At 44.6% G+C, this 15,238-nt stretch overlaps 1 protein-coding gene across 1 annotated transcript in view; it reads right to left on the bottom strand.

Moving 5' to 3' along the window:
• STK11IP (serine/threonine kinase 11 interacting protein) overlaps positions 1-15,238 on the bottom strand; it is a 52,176-nt gene that overhangs the window by 19,750 nt on the left and 17,188 nt on the right. The window contains exons 5-13 of the mRNA XM_056851029.1: positions 13,817-13,924; positions 13,474-13,545; positions 6,618-6,747; positions 6,354-6,457; positions 6,003-6,092; positions 3,869-3,910; positions 3,409-3,579; positions 2,792-2,873; positions 2,357-2,692 (exon numbers count right to left, since the gene is read on the bottom strand). Coding sequence (XP_056707007.1) covers positions 2,357-2,692; positions 2,792-2,873; positions 3,409-3,579; positions 3,869-3,910; positions 6,003-6,092; positions 6,354-6,457; positions 6,618-6,747; positions 13,474-13,545; positions 13,817-13,924 — 1,135 coding nt within the window. The remainder of the gene's footprint in view (positions 1-2,356; positions 2,693-2,791; positions 2,874-3,408; positions 3,580-3,868; positions 3,911-6,002; positions 6,093-6,353; positions 6,458-6,617; positions 6,748-13,473; positions 13,546-13,816; positions 13,925-15,238) is intronic.

Below are 15,238 nucleotides of genomic sequence, written 5' to 3'. Positions count from 1 at the left end.
CGGCACCAAGGAGACCTCGAGGAAGACCGATGCCGAGGCACTCTGCGCCGAGGGAAGTTCGACGTCCAAAGGCATCGAGGCCCTCACTGATGGAGTTTGATGGCGCTCTGCGCTGAGGGAAGTTTGACGCCCAAGGGCATCGAGGCCCTCACTGCCGAGGAGATCGAAGGCTCTCTGTGCCGAGGGAAGTTCGGCGCCCGAAGGCATCGAGGCCCTCACTGCCAAGGAGGTCGAAGGAGCTCTGCGCCGAGGGAAGTTCGATGTCGAATGACGCCGAGGCCCTCGCTGTTGAGGAGAGTTCGATTAATGGCGTCGAGGCGACTTTTACAAAGATAGACGACGGTCTGAAGGAGCCGGGGCAAGGGACTTGGCCAGTAGAATGATCGACTTGGACGTCTTGATGACCGAAGGGAGGATTTAGCACGCTTAGACGTACCTCCAGCGTTCAGCCGAGCGTCCTGAGGAGAGGTTTCTTCTCGGGCTCCGCAGAAGTCTGTCCTGCAGGGCCAAGCCTTTTTAGAAGTGCCTTCTCCGACTTCCAGATGAAGAGTTTCAGACGATCAGTACGAGCCTTCAGTGCTCTGAGGGTGGAATGAATGTGCCGTTCCCTCAGGCAAAGGAGGCAAACCTTGTGGCAATAAGTCTTCGCATTTTGATGCCACAAGAATAACATTGATTGAAAAGCGGAGCCTTCTTAGACTCCACTCAGTAATAACAACAGAAGAGAAGCTATAGACACGTTCTCTCTCCGTGGCGGCAGAAAGAGAACTGGAGGGGAGAGTGCTCCCTCCCCCTGGGTCATGTGACCGCTGGGCGGGAAGGCTGCATGCCCCGAGGGGAGGGGGAGCACTCTCACTTTCGATTTTGCTAGAAGCTGACAAATCTTATCCGTGGCTGGCCTGCGCAGTCCCAATGTGGGACTGCATAGAAGCCACACAGATGAAAATAGGGCTTATCAACATTAGCAGGATCAGTGCAAGATCAAGAGGCCTTGACAGCCATTCAATACTCAAGGCAGCATTCAGTGGAAGAAGGGGGGGGCTAGAAACTATCAATATGCCAAATAAACCCCCCAATACCTTTTCAGTATTTTCAGGGGGGGGGGTTACCAGCAAAAAAAATAAATAGGGGGGGAAGCGGACCCTGAATAATGCCGAATCTATGGCCCCACTGCTATTATTCGGGGCAGATCTGAAAAATCTGGGGATTTGGGGGGGGTTAGGTTTTTAAACCCATTAAAAAAAAATCCGGGTTTGATGAACCTGAACCCAAAAAATACTGATTTTTTTTTTTACACAACCCTACTAGAAAGTCAAACTGGTGAATTTCCAGAAACCTATTTAGTAAAAACAGAACCAGCCATAAGAGGGTGCATTCTCAAGACGAGAAGGTAAGACAGTATACACACATAACCCTTCCCCCTTAAACCATGGTTTACTGCTCTCTGAACAAGCCTGATGGACACCTGAACCAAGCCAAACTGTTTGTTCTGTAGGAGTCATTCAAGAGGCAACCAAGATCAGACAAGCAATCAGACCTCTTTCTCGACAAGTAATATAATTCTTTTTGAAGAACCTTTTGCATTCACTGTTCCAGTAAGAAGAATTCCGCTTTATGTAATCTTGTTTAAATAGTGCATCGGCCATTCAAAGAATATTATAAAGGTAAATTGAGTCCTGTACCATGATAGCCACATTTTCATGCAAGACATGTGTACAATTTGACTAAGTTCCATGTTTTGTGTAACTGATGTTATTTTAATATTTTGTATTTTAATGTAGATTGTGATGGCCTTTGGCCACAAACAGTACACTTTATCAACTGTGTAACTGGATTTGCAACATTTGTTTTGTCAGCACCAATTAAGAAAGCTGGGACTAAGGATACTTAAGTGCTCAGGAAGTATATACAGACAGGTAAACTGGACAAGAAAGGGACAGACTGCACTGCACGAAGGAGTCCAAGACAGGAATCCCCTTCCAGACTACTGTGTAAAAACTAGTAAATTTCCATTTAGGCACTGCAATTGGAGCAAATATGCTTAAATCTGTGCCAAATGATACTGGAGGTAGTAACTGCAAAGTTCTTAGGTCTGTCTACGACTGTAGTTTAGCCCTATAACAGAACTGTCTACAAGTTCAGATTATGATTTCCTCCAGCCATCAGGCCTCAACACTCACTAGCCTTTATGTGAAAATGTTATGGGTATAACTTCATGGCAGTCCCCAGTTTAGCATTAATGTCTGACAGTGCTCCAGTCACAACCAAGCAGAACCCTAGGGTTGCTGGGTAATATGTTGGTGAACTGCCTACTCTTGAAAGCACTGGTTCTAGACCTAGGAGTTGCATAGTTCACCTTCTGGTCTCTCCTCCTCATCTCTCTCTTCGGTAGATGCGGAACAATCTGTTTCCACTACCGCCGTGACACCTTCCACCACAACTTCAGCATTCGGCAGCTCCAGTTCCTTTCCTTCTGCAGCATCAGCAATCTTCTGCTCTAGCACTGTGCTCTTGATTTGTTCAGAAGCCTCAGTTGAACAGCCTAGAGAGTCTGTTGTTGGGCTGTCAGACGGTGTGCTGGGCCTTCCCTGTCCAGCTTCTAGGTGCCATCTGTACTGCAGCCAGTGCGCACCGAAACGATCCCGGAAACTGTCCATGCGCTCCATTTCTGCCTGGTGCTGTCGAACTACACCTGGGGGCAGGGGACAGACTTAGAAATTTGCAAGCAGCCTGCAGAGCCCTACATACATTCCAAACCCACACAACAGTCCCACAGTGATTCAGTTTTCACCTGCTGAGAGGGGTAGCGTTGAATGTTCATGGTCTGTATCACTGGGCTCCGAGATGCTGGCCCTGCGCACTTTGACTTTCCCCTGAAGCAGAAGATAGGTTGTAAGTAAAAGCTACAGGGGGCTCCTTTCGTGACAGTGTTAAGTTACCATATTACAATCAATTTCTTCACACCTTTTCAAGAAAAAGCCTTTTAGGAGCATTCGGCATTTTAGCCCAAGTTAATTTTCCCCACAGGAAACAGGTACACATTTATGCAATGAGGTCTGTAAAGTATATTTCTTCCGTTTAAACAGTGACAGCAGTTTTCAGGAGAAGCACAAGCTTCTTTACTATTAAAGACTCAACCCTACACCACATACATTTCATACAACCCTACACCAACCACATACACCTGGTTGGCCACTGTGTGAACATACTGCTGGACTTGATGGGCCTTGGTTTGATCCAGCAGGGCTTTTCTTATGTTCTTATGGAACCCTTTTCCTTACACAGTATTGTCAAAGTCTCACCCTACTTGCCTAGCACAAGAACACAATGCCACAGAAGCCACCACCAAGAGACAGCTTCCCTACCCCACCCCCTCCTGCCATCACAAACCCTGACCAGCAAGACCACCTTTGTTTTCTCCCGAGGTGGCGGCCCTGCAGTTCGGCTCTCTCCAGCAGATTGGCTGTCACTTTGATCTGCTGCACAAGAACTTTCCAGGGCACTGCGGTCCATCAGGGCTTTCTCTGAAGCAGGTGTGTACAGCGGATGAACAACTACCGGATCCAGTTTTGACAGATGCTGAAAGACAGAAGGAACCCAGGAGAAGTAAGATTGCCCATTCAAGGTCTCTTTCTTGCTTCCGCAAACCTCTTCTAAAGAGGAGGCTATTAAAGCAATTCTATGTACACACAGCCATCCCCTCAAGGAGGCATCAAGCATTTTCATGAGTGATCACTGGCCAGCCATTGCTCTGGAGGAGCCATCGTACACCAGGGAATACTCAGCATGAGAAGGCTCCACCAAGAGAAGGCTCTACACCCACCTCCCTGCCCATCCCCTGAAATGTTGATGTAACTCCTCCACTCACCCGCAGGTCAGAGGCAGACAGCAACTCTCCATCAAGGAGGAACTGAAACGAGAGAACCAAGTACAGTCAGGGCACCTTAACTCTTTGTCACCACTCTCAAGTAACAGCCTCATCAGAAAGTCTGCTCTCTGAGGCTAGACAATTCTCATTCTTCCAGCAACCCGACAATGGGTGAATGGGAAACCAGGTGTTTGGATGTTGAGGTCTGTCATTACAGTCCTTGGTTTATTCTTATCCTTGTGTTGGAGGCTGTAAAGGGCATATTCTGCTATAGCCTTTGACTCAGAGTGTCTGCTGAGCCCTAAAAGCTTCTATGTACCCTGCCTCACTGCTTTATTACGATAGGTAGTCATGTTAGTCTGTCAATAGCAGTAGAAAAGAGCAAGAGTCCAGTAGCACCTTAAAAAGTAACAACATTTTTTTGGCAGGGTATGAGCTTTCATGAGCCACAGCTCACTTCTTCAGATACTGCTAGAATGTGACTTCATCTATCCTTAAATAGGAAGAGTAAATTAGACACACAATGTCAACGTAAATGTCAAAAGCAAGTAAATGACATTAGCAGGAGTGATTGGATTAGGTATGATTTGCAGAGGGGTAGTAGATGTGGAGAAATTAGCACTGGTAATGATAAAGGAATCTCAGATCTTTATTCAATCCAGGAGAATGCATTGTCCTGAGCTTCATTATTAGTTGTAATCCAGCAGTCTCTCTTTCTAATCTCCCTTTGAAATCCCTTTGTTGTTCTTTGAACAGGAAACTCCAGTGGATCAAAATGCTTTTTAAAGAATCCTTATGCCTAAGAACCCTTGGGCATGTAGAATTTAGTTTCAAAGGTTTTTTTTTTTTTTTTTAAATCTCCTTTCCTGACCAACCATGTAGGCATAAAAAACCTGAATTCTGTCAGCGCTGCCCGGCAATGTCAAAGCAAGTAGTCCCTCTTAGCCAACTATTATGAATGACTCAGAAACATGCACAGATTAATCATTTGGGAAGGAGATAGTTGTTCCATATGTAGCTCTTATTTATTCTGGAGTTTTAAAATTTATTTATTGGCATGAATTATGTTGCTTCTACATGTTGGAACTGTACAGTCCTGCATTCTGAGGCCATAACAAAAAAAAAGGGTAAACTATGGAGACTGACAGGGTTTCTGGACAACACAATCATGGAACACAGCAGCTGGAGGGGAAGCTGGATGTAATGCCAGGTGACACCCAGAAATTAGTACAAGATAAACCCTGTTTGATTGATTGGAAACAGATGACAGGCTACTCAGTTTAGCATGCATACGAAAGTTGCCCCAAATGTCCTCGCACAATATATTTCAAAAGGAATTCCAAAATAGGAAGGAATTGTTCTAGAACGATGCTTGGGATCCATTTATTTGAAGCCTATATGTGTGTGTTTATCTCACAGATGAGGTCAAGAAGCTGTTAGCATGATTATCCAACATTGTCAACAAGGCAGAAAGCTTCCTTTAAAAAGTCAAAGTCTTGTCTCAATGAGGAGGAGCCTAAAAAAAAGGCAAGCAAAGAATTTGAGGAGCTTATTGTCAAAACCATTTAAGAAAAACATCAAAAGTAGGAAACCAGGCAGACAGGTGGCTGTTCAACAACAACGGTGTGAAAACACTTTGTAATTACAGAGAAAATGAATGAATTATTTGTACTGGTATCCACAGCAAAGTACACTGGGCAAATGCTCACAGAACTGTAACTTTTAGGAAGGGATGGGGGACAACTGAATCTGATAGTGGTGACAAGAATGAAAGTCGAGAGCTAATCGATAAGCTAAAACTAAAGACATCATCCAATGGGTTTTAAAATAACACAAATATGACATTGCTCATCTTCTAACAGTAATATGCAAAGTCACAAAAAATCTGCATCCTTACCAGAAGACTGAAAAGTAGGAAATCTAACAGCAAGCTTTAAAAAAAAAAAAACAAGGCAAAGAGGGAGAACAGAGGGAGCCAGCGACTGTAAATAAGCAATGAAATGCCCAGGGGGCTGGGGGGGGGGGGAGATAGCATTCCATGTTGAATATATTTAACTGGAGTTGAACGAAGTTGGGGGGGATATGCTACCTATTGTCCAACCTGTGAAACTGCAGCATAGGCATATATACTCACATCACAGGAGATGACCCTGGAAGATAAATGCAACATGGTAGCTGGCCGATGATTTTGATCAAACCATAATGGATTCCCTTCCAAGTGCAGCTGGAGGAAAAAGAAATTCGTTAACTGTATTTGAACAACAGCACAACAATACAAACTATGAAAATTTGGCCTATTTCAACTACATTTTTATAGTGCTGACCACAGTACCACGTTGCTGGGGAAATGCAAATTCATCATATTTCTAATGCCACATGTACTGCTCCATTGTGGACCACACAGACACCTACTAATGTGTGCCCAGAGGTCACCGCTACCAGGATGCCTTTCCCTGGCCTCCCCATAATCCAATCAAATGCTCACTCTTTTCAGGTTGTGCAACGAGGACAGTGGTGCCAACAAAGCATGTTGCAACAGCAAGTTATAGGCAACATCCAGGTGCTGTAGACTAGATAGCTGTTCCACACCTGTGGAAAAGGAAAACAGACTAAGGTCAGAGGAACCAGAGGCACCTTCTCCACAAACTGTCTCACTGTGGCCTCGGTTTCCAATCCTCACCCAATTTCGATACCACACAGCCTAGCTTACAGACCACCCTCATAGTCTAAAATCCCATTGGAGTCTCACCATTAATACTGTCAAGCTGGTTGTACCGCAGGATCAGGGCCACCAATTTAGCCCTGCTAAGCAGCCCAAGAGCAGGCATTTTGGGCAGGAAGTTGTAGGCAACATTTAAATATTCCAGCTCTGTCAGCACCTGTATTGAGAAGGAGGCAGATCTCAGCACTGCTAATTTATGTGCCCCAGTCTTGTATTTATATACACTCACCCTCTACTGCTATAAATGGCTGTCACCAAAAGAAGTCTCATGAGCTACCAGATAAGCTGCAGGTGGCCAATCAAAACTGCAAAATCCAGAGAATCCAGAGATTTTACCCAGGGTATTGTCAGATCATAATGTTGTTTCAATAAGAGTTAAAATAGGAGATAGGTGAAACAAGCCTTGGGTATTAAATGAATTTTTATTAAAAAATAAAAAGATAGTGGACAGACTAAAGCTAGATATACAGAATTATTTTGCTGAAAACACAGACAAGGGTACTCGGGAAGATGTAGTATGGGATGCCGGTGAAGCAGTAATTAGAGGATTGTTAATACAACAAAATACAAGACAGTTTAAAGAGAGAGAGGTACAGAAGAAAAATATTTTAGAGGAAATTAGACAAGGAGAAAGACAGCTTAGAAAATTACAAGATAAAGCATTGAAACAGGAACAGCTTAACAATTTGAAAAAATGGCAATATCAATATAAATTTTTAATATCTGAGGAAATTGAAAAGAAAATTATTTTTTTATAGACAAAGATTTTTTGAACACGCCAATAAACTGGGTAAAATGTTAGCATGGCAGCTCAAACATGAGAAAAAATTACCAATATTAAAAATTAAAAGGGAGGGTAAGATAACAAATGATAAACAAAAAATTATGGAAACATTTGTAGATTATACAAATTTATACAGGAAGAATTTAGTATCAGAGAAAGAAATGGATGTATATCTTAACCAATTTGACTGGGAAAAATTATCACAAGAAAATAGGGAATCATTTGATTCTCTAATAACTAGGGAAGAACTAAACGAGGCAATAGGGAAAAATAAATTGAACAAATCACCTGGGGCGGATGGGTTTACAGCATTTTATTATAAAACATTCCAAGAACAATTAGCTGTAACAATTAGCGGCCGCCATTTTAGAGCGCAGGGATGATCTCGCCCCTGCCCCAGGCCGCCCTCCCGCCGCCCTCCCGACCCACCCCGACCCCAGTGCCATCCAAGGGGGGGATGGGGAAGAGCCCCTGAAACACCTACTCACCGGGAGAGGCGGCGAATCGGCGGCGGAGGCCCCTTCAGGCTGCTGCCGGCCGGAGAAGCCGTGTGGTGACGGCCTGGCCTGCAGGGGCCTCCTGCCGGCCCAGGAAGGCCGCTGTCGACCGGAGGAAGGTGCGCGGGCACGGCGACAGCCTGGCCTGCAGGGGCCTCCTGCCGGCCAGGGAAAGGTGTGTTGATAAATGGAATATTATCATCACAATTTGAAATTCAAAAGGGAACGAGACAAGGTTGTCCTCTTTCCACTTTGTTGTTCATTTTAGTATTAGAAGTCCTATTACAAAAGATTAGAAAATCTACTGAATTAATTGGATTCCGAATTGGGAGAAATCACTACAAAATTAAAGCATATGCAGATGACCTTGTATGTTTTTTGACGGATCCTACTGAGCAAATTGATAATTGGAATAGAATTTTGGAGGTTTATGGAAAGCTTGCAGGTTTTAAAATAAATAAAAATAAAAATAAGCTATTAGTTAAAAATATGACTCTCTCACAACAACAAGTATTAACCAAAAAGACAGGGTTTAATATTGAACACAAAGTAAAATATTTGGGCAAATGGTTATCACCGAATAATCTTAATTTATTTCAGAATAATTATATTAAACAATGGCAACAGATAGTAACAGATCTTAAAAACTGTGGGGTTGAATTTCAGTTATTAAAACGATGGTATTGCCTAAGATGCTTTTTTAATTTCAAAACCTACCGTATATACTCGTGTATAAGCCGAGTTTTTCAGCCCCAATAAAGGGCTGAAAAAGCCGAACTCGGCTTATACGCGGGTCAATACGGTAGGGGAGGGGGGAGGGAGGAGGAGGGAACTTACTGCCGCCGCCGGGCCCACGCCGCTTCCTTCTGCCAAGAGCGGCCTGGGGCGGCCTCCTGCAGCTGCAGGGAGGCTGCCCCGGCCCTCGCCCGGCCGCGCCGCCGCTCCTCGCGGCCGAGAGCGGCCTGGGGCGGCTGCCCCGGCCCTCGCCCGGCCGCGCCGCCATTCCTCGCGGCCGAGAGCGGCCTGGGGCGGCTACCCCGGCCCTCGCCCGGCTGCCCCGGCCCTCGCCGCCGCTCCTCGCGGCAGAGGGGGGCCTGGGGAGGCTGCCCCGGCCCTCGCCCGGCCACCCCGGCCCTCGCCCGGCCGCGCCGCCGTTCCTCGCGGCCGAGAGCGGCCTGGGGCGGCTGCCCCGGCCCTCGCCCGGCCGTGCCGCCGCTCCTCGCGGCCGAGAGCGGCCTGGGGCGGCTGCCCCGGCCCTCACCCGGCCGCCCCGGCCCTCGCCCGGCCGCGACGCCGCTCCTCGCGGCCGAGGGCGGCCTGGGGCGGCTGCCCCGGCCCTCGCCCTGGCGCCCCGGCCCTCGCCCGGCCGCACCGCCGCTCCTCGCGGCCTGGGGCGGCCTTCTGCAGCTGCAGGGAGGATGCCCCGGCCCTCGCCCGGTCGTGATGCCGCCGCTGCCAGGCCCGCGCTGCTTGCTGCCGGGAGCCCAGGTAAGCCTGTGGGGGGGGGGGAGGGGTTATAAGCCGACCCTCGGCTTATACACGGGTGCCTAATTTTTCCCCATTTTGGGGGAGAAATTAGGCACCTCGGCTTATACGCAGGTATATAAGGTACCAATTTTGAAAGGAACACAGATATTCAAAAGTTGGAAGAAAGATATTTTAAATTTTTTATGGGGTACGGAAAGACATAGGATAGCATATAATAATGTAGTTGAGCTAAAAGAAACAGGAGGCCTGGGTTATTAGATTTGAGGATGTACTATCAAGCAGCTTGCTTCACCTGGCTAAAAAACTGGATCCTATTAGAGAATCCTAAAATATTAGAATTAGAGGGGTTTAATTTACGCATTGGGTGGCACGCATATGAAAAGGAGAAGGTAAACAAAGAATTTAATTCCCATATTATTAGAAGTGGCTTACTTCAAACTTGGAAGAAATACAAAGGATTTTTGGAATGTAAAACCCCTGGCTGGATTAACCCTGTAGAAGCTTTTATGAAGAGAGGTGTACAACTAAATCTGGATATCGATATTTACAGAGAAATTATGGAATATAAAGAAGGGGTCTGGATATTGAAGAGTAGAGAGCTAAAAATTAATGACTGGTTTATGTATTATAAATTAAGGGATATATTTAATAAAGATAATCTGAGGGGATTTAATCAAAATAAATCTAAACTAGAAATTATATTAACTAAGGGAAATAAAGGACTGATAGGAACAATTTATAAGTTATTAATTGAAGTGAATTTAGAACAAGAAAGGATAAAACCAGTGATGGTGAAATGGATGAAGGAGTTAGGTTATAATATTGATTTGGAAATACGGGAAAACTTGTGGAAGAGGGAATACAAATTTACAATTACTAATGAAATAAGAAAAAACTTATATAAGATGTTTTATAGATGGTATATAACCCCGCCTGTGCTTTCTTAATCTTCACAATAAACTACTGCAATGATCCCTAAGAACAGTTGCCCTCAAAATCATTTGGAAGGTGCAGCTAGAGAAGAATGCAGCTTCTCTTCTTCGGACAGGAAGATCACATTCAGACAACTCTGAAAAAACTGTACTGGCTGCCTAGTAGCCAAGATCTATTTAGACCTAAATAGATCATCACCACAGTTGACAACTTCCCAAGGAATATGTTTGCCCATTTTTGAGGGTAGCTTGTATGGTGCCAAATAAGATCTCAACCTTTCAAATTAACAACACTGCCTCCAGAAAGCAGACCCAGGATCTCTACTAACCTTCAGCATAAGGTGTAAAATGTTATTTGGGCAGAAATTCTACATTTTAAAAATCTGCTTTATAATTGCATTTTTATTTTTTTGTGTCTTTGGTTAGTCAAATTTTGTTTATTTCAGCCTCCTAAAGTTTAAGTAATCTGTAGGGGTTTTTTGAATAAATGGAAAACACTACTCTAATTGTAACGGAAGTGTGAGGTTATACAAACACATCAGAAGATCAGACAATCAGGATGTATTTTTTAAAGGCACAACTACCTCCCTGACTGGTTTCAGGTATAAAGTTAAAAGGTCTGCAAATAGTTCAAACCTCTGCCCAATTTTCCTGTACACATTCTGGATGCTGTAAGCTTTAAAACAAATTTTCTTTCCCCTTCAGTTCTATCATTCCTTCTAGGCAGAGTTTATTTCTACCAGTAACATTTACAAACCTAAATGCAGTTTGTTTAATTTTGTTGTAAAGTCACAGCCAACTTAGAATCATAGAGTTGGGACCACCAGGGTCATCTAGTCCAACCCCATGCACAATGCAGGAAATTAACAACTACCTCCCCCACACATCCCCAGTGACCCCAACCCTCGCCCCGCAATGCAGGATCCCACAATCAAAGCACTCCCGACAGATGGCCATCCAACCTCTGCTTAAAGACCTCCAAAGACGGGGACTCCACCTCCCTCTGAGGCAGTGCATTCCACCATCGAACAGCCCTCACCGTCAGAAAGTTCTTCCTAATGTTTAGGTGGAATCGCTTTTCTATTACTTTAAATCCATTACTCCATGTCCTAGTCTCTGGAGCAAAAGAGAACAAGCTAGTTCCCTCATCAACATGACATCCCTTCAAATATTTAAACATGGATATCATGTCTCCCCTCAACCTTCTCTTCTCCAAACTAAACAAACCCAACTCCCTAAGTCTCTCCTCATAGGGCATGGATTCCAGACCTTTGACCATTCTGGTCGCCCTCCTCTGGACACACTCCAACTTGTCAACATCCTTCTTAAATTGTGGAGCCCAAAACTGGACACAGTATTCCAAGTGACGTCTGACCAATGCAGAATACAGTGGTAGTATTACTTCCCTTGATCTAGATACTCCTTTTGATGCAGCCCAGAATTGCATTGGCCTTCTTAGCCGCCATATCACACTGTTGACTCATGTTCAGTTTGTGGTCCACTAAGATTCCCAGATCTCTTTCATATGTACTGTTGTCAAGCCAACTCTCTCCCATCCTGTACCTGTGCCTTATGTTGTTTCTGCCTAGGTGAAGTACCTTACACTTCTCCCTATTGAAATCCATTTTATTACTTATGGCCAAGCTCTCCAGTCTATCAAGGTCATTCTGAACTCTGACCCTATCCTCCGGGGTATTAACTACCCCTCCTAACTTGGTGTCATCTGCAAATTTGATTAGCATGTTTTCTATTCCATCATCCAAGTCATTTATAAAAATATAAAATAGTACCAGTCCCAGGACAGACCCCTGTGGTACCCCACTAGTCACTCCTCTCCAGGATGAAGTTGTGCCATTAATGAGCACCCTTTGGGTTCAGTTGGTCAACCAATTACCAATCCACCTAACAGTAGCAGTGTCCAGCCCACATTTTACTAGCTTTGTTTCAAGAAGATCATGGGGGACTTTATCAAAGGCTTTACTGAAATCAAGGTACACTACATCTACAGCATTCCCTTCATCTACCATACTTGTCACTCTTTCAAAAAAAGATATGAGATTAGTTTGGCATGACCTGTTTTTGAGAAACCCATGTTGACTGTCATGACCTGTTTTTGAGAAACCCGTGTTGACTGTCAACTTATAGCAACCCAGTAGGGTTTTCAAGGCAAGAGACATTCAGAGGTGGTTTTGCTACTGCCTGCCTCTGCCTAGTACCCTGGGCTCCGTTGATCGTCTCCCATCCAAATGCTAACCAAGGCTGACCCTGCTTAGCTTCTGAGACCTGGATAGACCAGGCTAGCCCAATCAGGGCAAAATTCAATGCTGAACCTTATTTTGGAACACAGACCTACACATAACTGAACTATGATTCAGCAAGAGAGAGAGAAAGACCTGAAATATTTATAGTGGCTTATTTGGGGGGTGGATCCAGGAATTGTACTTGAACATTTTGTTTTTCACTTTAAAAGAAAAGAGGCAGGTCTGAAGTAAGTTTAAACGGCAGAAGGCTTAAGTTATTTGGGTACCTCCTGGAGAAATGCTAACCTTGTTTCCAATTTCCCAGCAAAGAATTACCTTTAATACATGCTTGTTTTTTCATACCACTGACGTACATTTTAACTGAAACTGACAGGGGAAGGAACAGAAGAAAAAAATGAGATCAGATTCTCCAAAGAGAGAATACAGAGCAGAGCAAACAAGGAATAGAGTGCTAAATGGGTGCAAGATACCTACGGCTGAGTTGGAAAGGGTGTTCAGTTTTGGTAAAAACTGCAAGGATGTAAAAGATGAGCTGCATTTTATTACTTGGCCTAGGATAGAAACTGCAGATTACCACTCCACGCTAGGCGCCTCCCAGAAGGAGAATGCCCATAACTCAAGCCAGGAACCGCCTTCATCAAGCTCTTTCTCAACCTTCCTGAACTGTACTGATTCCATAGAACTGAGCGCACAGTGAAAACAAAAATAAAGTATACTCCAGTGAAAGCAATTCTCATGCAATCACTATCCTATGGGATAGGTGGGAAATGCTATATGCTACAAAGCTGATACAAGGACAAGGAGCTGGGTCAGTCACAGCAGAGGAGGAAGGCCAATATTTCTACAGACCATTAAGTGTCCTTTGTAAGCAACAACAAAAGGGTAGACTTACTGGATTTGAGTTTCCTGCCGAATACTTACTGTCAAGTAGTGCTCACAGTCCTTTAGGAGATTGTGACTAAGATCCAAAGCCTTCAGGGCATTCAATAATTGCTTGGATGGGAAAAAGAAGTTGCTGATTATCACTGGAACCAACCCATGGAAAAAGTAGTCCCACAGCTAAAATGTTAATTATGGCACACAAGTCACCCAAAGCCCTATGCCACCTGCTCAAAATCACAGATGCAACAAGTGGGCTGTCAAATACCAACATAACCCAAGGTTGCAGGAAAACAGGGTTATAGATAACCTATGCCAGTCGCCAATTAAAGAATTCTCACCACTTACTACACCCCACCCACCACCCCAGCTGCCCCAAACACACCAGTGAGTCATCCAAGTTAGCGATGGAGTTATAGCTGAAGTTGACCGTCTGCAGTTCCAGCCAAGGCAGGGCAGAACTAAGGTCTCCTCCACATGCTGAAATTATCTCCTGCAGGAGGAAAAGCAAAGTGAAGGAGGGGAGAGAGAGAAGAAACATTATCTAGACTTACCTCCTTAGTCTCTCAGCAACCCTGGTTTGATGGCTGGCCAGCTTTTCAACTGGCTCGGCAGCTGGACCTTTAATAGCCATCTTAGCTAAAGCAGCTAGCTTGATAAGCTTCTGGTACAAACACAGGACAGTTAACAACCCTATTTCAAAATATTTTGGAAAACTTACAACTATGGCTGTTACCGCACTAGGTATTCCCAGCGATGTATTAAGAGTTTGAAAATGTTATAAAAAACATCGCTTTAAAAGGGTTTTGGGATGCCACGGCTAAAAAATGGTTGGAAGATGTTTTCACAGCTAAAGGGGCCAAACAAAGTGCGAACAGTATTTTTTATAACAGTTTCAAACTCTTAATACATCGCTGGGAATACCTAGTGCAGTAACAGCCATATGTTAGGTAAACCACTCTTAGTTTGAGACTGCAAACAACTTGTGCTTGCTCCCAGGCATTCTTTGAAGAAAAAAGACAGGCTGATCCACCTCTAGCTTATGCCTCAGGACAGACACACTTTAATTCAGACAGCCTCTCAAACTGTCTTCCTTGCAGGATCTTATATCTGGCTTGCCTCCACGCTGTGAAGTCAGTGAAATACCCTATTTTCATGATTAACACATATCATAGAATCATAGAGTTAGAAGGGACCACCAGGGTCATCTAGTCCAACCCCCTGCACAATGTAGGAAATTCCAAACTACCTCCCCCACACACACACACAGACACACCAGTGACCCATACTCCATGCCCAGAAGATGGCCAAGATGCCCTCCCTCCCATGAACTGCCTAAGGTCATAAAATCAGCATTGCTGACAGATGGCCAGCTAACCACTGCTTAAAAATCTCCAGAGAAGGAGAGCTTACCACCTCCCGAGGAAGCCTGTTCCACGGAGGAACCGCTCGAACTGTTAGAAAATTCTTCCTAATGTCTAGACAGAAACTCTTTCGATTCAATTTTAACCCGCTGGTTCTGGTCTGACCTTCTGGAGCAACAGAAAACAACTCGGCACCTTCCTCTATATGACAGCCCTTCAAGTATTTGAAGATGATTATCATATCACCTCTCAGTCTTCTCTTCTTCAGGCTGAACATACCCAACTCCTTCAACCTTTCCTCATAGGACTTGGTTTCCAGACCCCTCGCCATCTTTGTTGCCCTCCTCTGGACATCTTCCAGCTTGTCTACATCTTTCTTAAATTGCGGTGCCCAAAACGGAACACAATATTCTAGGTGAGGTCTAACCTGAGCAGAGTAAAGC

The sequence above is a fragment of the Euleptes europaea genome, chromosome 6 (genome assembly GCF_029931775.1).
Source record: "Euleptes europaea isolate rEulEur1 chromosome 6, rEulEur1.hap1, whole genome shotgun sequence".
In the NCBI taxonomy this organism is placed as follows: Eukaryota; Metazoa; Chordata; class Lepidosauria; order Squamata; family Sphaerodactylidae; genus Euleptes; species Euleptes europaea.
This window is presented reverse-complemented; position numbering and strand designations above follow the sequence as displayed.